The sequence below is a fragment of the Echinops telfairi genome, unplaced genomic scaffold, assembly GCF_000313985.2.
Source record: "Echinops telfairi isolate 266 unplaced genomic scaffold, ASM31398v2 ScPeMD7_7424;HRSCAF=8462, whole genome shotgun sequence".
Classification (NCBI taxonomy): Eukaryota; Metazoa; Chordata; class Mammalia; order Afrosoricida; family Tenrecidae; genus Echinops; species Echinops telfairi.
The window spans coordinates 7,152,076-7,160,635 of record NW_022111324.1 but is presented as its reverse complement, the minus strand read 5'-3'; the positions used below and the strand labels follow the sequence as shown (position 1 = coordinate 7,160,635).

General features: G+C 57.2%; 1 protein-coding gene across 1 annotated transcript; it reads left to right on the top strand.

Annotated features, from left to right (window-relative positions):
- The first annotated feature begins 338 nt into the window (after positions 1-338).
- On the top strand, positions 339-7,858 carry CD247 (CD247 molecule). Its single transcript, XM_045297953.1, has 8 exons — positions 339-501; positions 2,769-2,872; positions 3,162-3,218; positions 4,401-4,481; positions 5,115-5,150; positions 5,811-5,867; positions 6,630-6,671; positions 7,745-7,858. The coding sequence occupies exons 1-8, from the start codon at positions 339-341 to the stop codon at positions 7,808-7,810; spliced, it is 606 nt and encodes a 201-aa protein (XP_045153888.1). The 3' UTR covers positions 7,811-7,858.
- The last annotated feature ends 702 nt before the right edge of the window (positions 7,859-8,560 follow it).

Sequence of the window (8,560 nt, the reverse complement as noted above, 5' to 3'; positions counted from 1 at the left end):
CCAGCTTTGCTCGGAGTGGCTCCTTAGGAGGGACTCTGGGAGATGATAGAGGGGCATGGGGTGGTGGGTGCTCTGAATGAGGGGTGAGGTCAGGGATGGGGAATCCGTCTACGGGGTCACCACCAACTGATTCTGGAGGAAGAAGAGAACAGAATGGGAAGCGCCCAGGGGAGGGAGGAGGAAGGAGGGACCCAGTCCAGGACTTGATTCTGGGTCTTGCCGCTCACTTGACCTATGTTCCCGGGTCAACCTGAGTTCTCTGTGCCTCGGTTTCCTGATGGTGCTGCTGGGAGATCTGACAAGCTGTTACATGGAAAGAAGTGTTTAGGGCAGAGTTGATGGTAAAGCAGTACTACAATGTTCAGCCTGTTCAACAGCAGCAGCAGCAGCAGCAGCAGCAGCAGCAGCAGAGGGAGGGCCAGGCTATGACCAAGTTGGAATCCAACTGTCCTGATGCATGTCTCACGACGGACACCAGAGGGCGCTCCAGCCTCGAGAGCGGCCCGTTCCTACCCAGCCTGCCAGGGATGGCTGCTCAGGTGGCTACCAAGCAAGGGAGGTCCAGCCTTTTAGGCCTGCAATTGCGCATTCACCATTAGGTCATATTTGACTCTTGGCTTCCATACGGCAGCTGCTCCCTAGAGTTTCTGAGTCTTGACCAGCGTAGGCAGCCCCCTCTCTCACCCATGCACCCTGCTGTTAGCAGCCTGATGTTTAACCCACCGAGCCACCAGGCTCCTTATTTAGGAGGTACGGCAAGACTAAAACCTGCATCCCTCACTCACAGTGCAGTCATCTGTCAACTACACACACTAACTTTGATTCGGTAAAGTATCAGGGCAGCGAAAAAGCTGAAGACCTTTGACGAGATGGATTGACAGCAGCTACACTGATGGGCTCGGGCATGATACAAATGTGAGGAGGGGCCGGCTTGGCGGCGTTTTGTTCTGTTGTGCAGAGGATCGCTATGAGCCGAACTGCACCTAACAGCTACTGCTACTTTGATTTAACGACACGTGAATGCGCCGCTTTCCTTAACCCCTTTGTACCCAAACCTCAGTGCCGACTAAATGCGAATGCACTACTGCCTGACAAAGGTTATCGTGCCGAAGGAATGAGGGGTTCCTTGGACATCTGTGTGAACGGCTAACTCTGCGCTGCATCAGAGTTTCCCAGGTGGCCGAGTCTTGGGAGAGAAAGGGAGGGGCCCTGGGGAAGGAATCGCAGGAGCAAGGCACAGAGAGTGGTGTCGCTACAGCCAGTACAAACTCAGGGGCCCACTGCCCCCTCCCCGCCTCGTGAGCCTCCCGTACCAGACCACGCGGAATCTTTCGTGAAAACTCAAAAACAAACTCACTGCCATCGAACCCAGTCAAGTCTGACTGTGATCCGATAGGACAGGGTAGAACTGCCCCTGTGATTTCCGGGACTCTTTACAAAGCCAGCCCAGCCCACTGCCCACGCAGACTCCTCTTTCACGGAGTAGAAAGCCTTGCCTTTCTCCGGGGCACAGTGGGTGGGGGTTTCTAACAGACTCCTGCATAATCTTTACTATCAATTTTAATCACAGAATAATATGTGATAAATATAGATCATCGTAAATTGCTTAAGTATAAGGCTTCTTAGATTATACAAATTATTAACAAAAATCTTTCTATGCTGAACTACAATGCTGTCAGTTAGAACCTTCTTAGTGACCGAGAGGAAGGCTCGTGTGATGCCCCCCACCCCCCTGACACACGTTTTTTTAAATTACTACTTAATTCTCAAAAAAGTTGATATCAGTTCATTAATACCAATTATGATAAAAAAATTAAAAATCTCACTGCCATCTAGTCTATGCTAGCTCATAGCAACCTTTACATTACCACAATACTGCAGCTACAACACCAGAAAGCCTGGTAGAATCAGCAATGATCAAACACCAGCTTGCAGGCGTTCGGACTAGATTGAGTGACTAGGGCGCGCCCTTGTAACTGGGTCATGATGGCAGCTCTTGCCTGAGCACATTAGGAGGTTCAAACTAAATCAGCACAGGGTTTTAACCTTGTAGCCACATAAATAGGCGGGGCATACAACAAATGTTTTTGTTTTTATATCTAATATGCTGCTTTTATAGAATAAATTCCCACTGAAACACTGCCCCAAAGTATGGTAGGCATTTTGGTATCATCCCCTTTGACAGTGCTACCTGGTGGGGTCTGCACCCCTAGGACCCCCTAGGGATGCCACTGTCCCAGGAATGTGTGTGAGGGAGGGCTGTGATGGGAGCAGATAAGACTGAAACCATGGGTCTAGGCTGGCTGTCGGGGAGATGGTGCCTGAGCCAGGTGAGGAGGGGTCCATACAACTCCTGCATTTTGCCCAAAGAGCCCAGCCCCGGGCACGGAGGGAACAGGGGGGCTAGGGAGGGTGAGTAATCCCAATTCTCTGTCTTCATAGAGGGTGAAACTCACTCATTTGAGCATCAAATGTGGGATCTCATCCTGGCCAGCCCTCCCAGTCCCGCCTCATGGGCTCATTCTGGCTCTGCAGCAAGGCATCTCTGGGAGTCCTTCCCTGTAACCCGGCCAGGGGCATGTTCCTTCCAGGGGCACACAGACAGGCCCTACTCCCATCATTCCGTGGCCCATGGCTCTGCTCTTGGAGGAGGGGGCAGAGTAGGGTTGTGGCCAGAAGGGGCAAGTTGGTCATAGGGCACTGCCCTTCCTGGTGCGGATTGCCCTGTGCTGCTGGGCCTGGCTGACAAATCTTGTCTCTTGGCACAGAGGCCCAGAGCTTCGGCCTGCTGGACCCCAAGCTCTGCTACTTGCTGGACGGGATCCTCTTCATCTATGGTATCATTGTCACGGCTTTGTTCCTGAGAGCAAAGGTGGGTATCCAGGGGGCCAGGAAGGCATGTGCTCCCTTCAGCAGGGCACAGAGGGGGGCTGGGGAGGAGAGTCCCGGGCACAGGGTGGGGGAAGGAGGTCGTCCTGGTAACCTTGGTGCTGGTGCCTGGCGAGGGGTCGTACAAATGTGTGCACACAGTGTCCCAGAGTGGGGTACCACACCAGCCTGGCACTCAAGTTCCCAAACCCTGCAAATGGGGGTCAGCCGGAACAAGGGCTTCCGGCAGGCACTCCCGGGCGCCCCTGTGACGTGTCTGCTTTTTTTTCCAGTTCGGCAGGAGCACAGAAGTGCCCCAGTACCAGCAGGGCGCCAACCAGCTTTATAACGTAAGTGGGTCCCACCGCCTGCAGGCCACCTGGGAGGAAACGTGGGGTGCTGTGGGGTGGGCTCCATGAGCCCTCACGTGGCTTAGCCTCAAACTGAGCTTGACCCGGAGCATGGAGCATGGGACAGTAACCACGCCGCCTCCGGGGGCAGGGGTCACTGCAGGATGAAGCCTGAAAAACACTGAGCCCCTAGCTCAGCTGGCCAGGAGAGAGAGGGTCTGGGTGGGGCAAGCTGTTAGGGTCTGCTAACGGAAAGGTTGGAGGTTCAACCGCCCCAGCAGGCGGCACAAGGATGGCCTGCGAGCACCAGCCAAGAAAGCCGCATGGTGCACGGTTCCACTGCGCAATGCGGGGTGGCCTTAGGTTGGGTCAACAGGATGGCAGTGGGCTTGGCTTCCTGGGTTTCAGAAGAGGGTGGCCTAGGGGGTGGATATCTTTCACACTTCCTGGGCAGTAGGACTTGGGTCCGATTGAGCCTCAGCTTCACCATTTGTGAAGCTTCGCCAGATCTCACTCGGGGATTAGCATGCAGTAAACAAACCAGTTGGTGACCTTTGGGGATCGGATTCACCCCATGACCAGGAACACACACCCACATATACTGCCTCACAAACATCACGTACATACATACACACTACACTCATGTCGCATATGCAATCACACGCCCCCTCACACAGACCACACACACACTACGCGTACATACATACCACATGCTTATCACACAGTCACACACATCACATACATACACCTTCACATGCCACATAAGCACTCACAGACCACACACCACATAAGCACAGACCACACACACTACTTATACATACATACCACATTCTCTTCTACTACATATGTGCATTCATACACACACATCACAGACCACACATACTTACATACCACACAAACAAACCACATCTGCACACATATTTCATAGACACACCATATGCACATACCACACATAATCTCTTTTACACACACACACACACACACACACACACACACACACACCCCACATACACATGCACGCACACACACTAGACCCTCAGATCTCCCACACTCAGCCAGCACGTACATTCTGCATGCCACTGGAAATGACGTCTGCGTGGTCCAGCTGCAGCTCTGAGGCCCCAAGGTTCTGCTGGAGCCGCCTGCCCTCCTCTTCCTCTGACGTTTGTCTGTCTATCTCAGGAGCTCAATTTGGGGCGACGAGAGGAGTACGACCTTCTGGATAAGAGACGGGGCCGGGACCCTGAGGTGGGAGGGAAGCAGGTTGGTATTTTTGTGTGTCCCTATGTCTCAGTGCCCACATGCGATGGCTTCCCCCACCCTGACCCTAACCTGGGTGGGCCTAAGGCAAGAGAACAAATCAAATCGAGGCCTCCCTATGGCCCTTTCCTTCCTATCCGCCCCCCACCCTCCCCACCCCCACACACAGCCGGGCATGAGAGTGGCCTCCCAGAGCCAGCTCCACTCACTCACCCACTTGGGTTGGACGTGGGTGGCAACCCCCAGTTCCCCAGCAGAACACACCTGGTGTCCATGAAGGGCAGGACTCAAGGCCTTGGGCAAAGAATTCGGGGTTCCAGGTCCCTAGAGCACAGTCGGAAGTCTGGCTCCAGGGGCTCTGTCCCCTTGGCTCCATGGTGTCCCCATGTTTTGAGGGGTGGGCGGCAGCTGGATGGGATCTTGGCATGCCGGCTTGGAGGGCAGTGCCCTGACGCTGCTCAGTGACACCACCACCTCTGTAGGACTGGCTATGCAACGCTGGCTCTTGGCTCTGGCTCCTCACGCACCAAGCAATCCCACCGCCCACCCAAGATGGCTAGGGTGGCCCCCTGTGAGTCAGGGCGCATCTGAGCTGCCCGAGCCCCTCTCTCTGACCTGCTCTCTCTTCCTCCCCAGCCCGGGAGAAAGGCTCCGCAGGAAGGCGTGTACAACGTGAGTCGGAGACCGGGGCTTGGGGGGGAGGGGGCTCTGTCTCCTGGCCGCCTGCCCACCGCCCACTCTACGGACAAAGTCATGTCTCCTTCACTGGCTGTCCCTGCGGGCAGCTTCCCCCCAAACCCTCCTTCCCTCCCAGCCTGGGCCTTGGTCCTGAGGCTGCGGTGCCCGGGCATAGAACGCGCTGTGCCTGAATGCATGCTCTTGTTGGACGTGCCCACCTCACCACCCCGTCCCATTGGGCAGCCCCCGGGAGGGGCTGCGGCCCTGCCCTCCTGCAGGCAGGGAGCTGTGGCATCAGATCATGGGCTCGGATAACTTGCCAGAGGTGTGCGCTGACTGCTAACCTAAAGCCCACCCGGGCCAGGCCATGGTTCTCTGTCTGGACCACAGCCCGGCAGCCCTGGGGGCAGTTTTACTCTGGCACATGGGGGTGGTGGGGGGCGGCCAGGGACTGGAAGCCACTCACGTGACAGCGTTGAGTTTGCCTGACACCCACGTCCTTTCCGGGCAGGGCCCCAGCCGCTTGGGGAAGACTGGGTGGGTTGGAGGGGGTTGTGGGCGAACTGTCTATCAAGGAGGCAGGGGGCCAGGGGCAGCTGCTGGTGGCCGAGCCTGCTGCCTGCTGCACCCGTTGGTCTGGTCTCTCCCCTCCAGGCACTGCAGAAAAACAAGATGGCAGAGGCCTACAGCGAGATCCGGATGAAAGGAGAGGTGGGTCCTGCGGGTGTTGGGAGCCAGGGGGTCCCCTCGGAGTCGCCCTCCCCCCTGATCCGCCTGCCATCAGCACCCACTCTAACCAGCCCCCTCAGCGCCAGCAGGAGCCCGAAGGATAGCCGCCAGCAGCCGAGACAGACCACTGTCCCCGGCCCACCCGCGGGAGCCTTTACAGTTACAGACAAATCCAGAATGGGAAACAGCAGGGGCGGGTCAGAGCTGTGACTGTTCTTAACGGGGTGGGTGGTGGGGATGGTGGACTGCTGAGCATGGGCCGTGCCAGTGGAGACCTCGACCCCTTGTGCTTCTGGGCTTGGCATGGCTGCACAGAGAGCAGGGCAGCCACCCGGAGCCCAGTCCACTGCGACCCCATGAGAAAGGGTGCCACTTGCCCAAGGTCACACAGCTAGCGATGGGGAGCCACCGGGTGTGCACAGGCTCTGCAGCCAAAACACCAAGGATTTGGGGCAGCCCAAGAAGACCCCTCTACCCCACTTGGTGGCAGCATGGCCAGACCCTGGGGTTCCTGTGTCTGGAGGCCCTCCAGACAGTAAAAGAAGTTCTGAGGGGGCAGAACCCACCCTGCCTGGTCAGAGCCCAGCCAAGGTCGCCTTCTTCCTGCAGTGGGGAGGGGGACCAGCTAGGAGACAGTCACTTTGGAGGTTCTTGGGGAACCTGAGTGGGGGCTGGCCCCTTAGCGGGAATGCCACTACTGCCTGCCTGCCTGACTTGTTGGCCCCTTGTCACCTGTTTCCACAGAACCAGCGGCGGCGAGGCAAAGGGCATGATGGCCTCTACCAGGTAAGAAGGACGGGGCCGCTGGCATGAGCATCCTCCAGGCTCCCGCTTTAGGCTCTGGCCTGTGGTGGCTGGGTGGGGTTCCTGTGAGGTGCTGGGCAGGGCAAGCCTCTGTAGTTGGAGCAGACCACCGGCCAAAGTGCTCTGCCTGGCCCAGCTGCATGGACGCGGTCCAGGGAAACCATGCCGGGGACCCCAGGCCCGTGGCCATGACTCAGGCCATTCCAGGAGCTCTGCCTTGCACCTGCAGACTCCCTGAGAGTAGGAGGATAGGCAGGGAGGTGGGTGAAAATGAAAGCCAACGTCAAGAGTCACTTTAAAAATGAAACCATAATCTAGTGTCTGCTTTGTGTCAATCCAACCAAGCCCACCGCCAATGGTTTGAATCTGAATGTCATGCGGACCCTGTGTTGTGTTTCTGAGGCTGCATGGCCTTACGGGGCAGTCAGACTCATCCTTCACCCAAGAAGCAGCTGGTGGGTTTGAACCACCGACCATGAGGTCAGCATCTCAACACTGAGCCCACAGCACCAGCAGGGTGAGCCAGGGCAGGTAATAAAGCAAGTGAAGCACACAGCAGAACTGTCCTGTGGCCTGCATGCCCCTGTGGGGCTCACTTAGTTCACGGGGACACGAACATGTCACCAGAACTTACCTGTCAGGAGCAATGAGGTGGGAAGGGCCCCATGGGGGTGAGTGTGGTGAGTTTTGGGGTTGGGCCTGCTGTCCACTCTTGTCCTCCAGCCCCGAGGAGAGGCACCCCCTGGGGGTGGAGACAGAGGTGGCAGAGGGCCTTAAGGCCCCAGTGCTCAGGCAGCAGATCCTCTGGGGCAGGCCTTCGACGATAGCCCCTCAGCCCTAGGGACTGGGACTCTCCTTCCTGCTGAACCACACAGGGAGTTGGCGGGGCACAGGCAGCTCAGAGGCAGGCAGAAACTTTAGCTGGCAAGCAGTAGCTCTCACACCATTCCCAGCAGGGCCCACGGCCCTCAGGCAGTACCTCCCCATCTGTGAGTGAGGGCAGGTAGGGACTCTGATCTCCCCTCCCACTCACTTTCCCCCTATTTTCTCATCAGGGACTCAGCCCGGCCACCAAGGACACCTACGATGCCCTCCACATGCAGGCCCTGCCCCCTCGCTAACAGCTCAGGACCTGCAGGCACCCAGACTGCTGAAGGCTCCGGATGCCACGGGACGGACGCAGCCCACTCACACTGCACACACTGGTCTCCACCACCAATACGATGTTTCCAGCCCTCACCTTCTGTCATAGCCCATTCCAAGCCATCACCCACAGAAGACTGCCCCAGGCTCTTGGGTGGGGAGCCCCCTGGCTTGGACATTTACAGCCAGTGCACGTGTGTACTGGCCGCCTGCCCTGCCCTTGACGAGCCAGCTGTGAACGTGACATGTTCTTGGGTCCTCTGGTGACCACAGTGGGCCACTGTGAATCCCACTGTGCAGGAAATGGGTGCATCCCACCTCACAGCTGAATCTGTCTTGTAAAATCCCCAGGGAACCCCCACTTGTTACATACACCCTAATAGTCTGTCCTGCCCTGCCAGCGGGCCAGCGGCTTCCCCCTGCTGTTAATAGGGCTTGTTTGTGCAGAACCTCCTTACCTCCAGTTCACTCGTCACTGGGCTGCACTGCTGTCCTGTCTGCTTGAGGTCCGTGCAGAGAGCGATGGGAAGCGTGGAGGCCCATCTGCAGGGGTTGGGGTGGTGAAAGGAAGGCCGGGCCAGCTAGTGGTGTGTGACAGGAAAGTGAGACCCTAAGATGAACAAGGCTGACCTTGCTGTCATGGAGCACTCCTTACAGGGGACACAGATAGGTATCAAAAGGTCCGTGTCTTTGAGAGAATAAACCCGGTGGGGGCGGGGTTGGGGAGG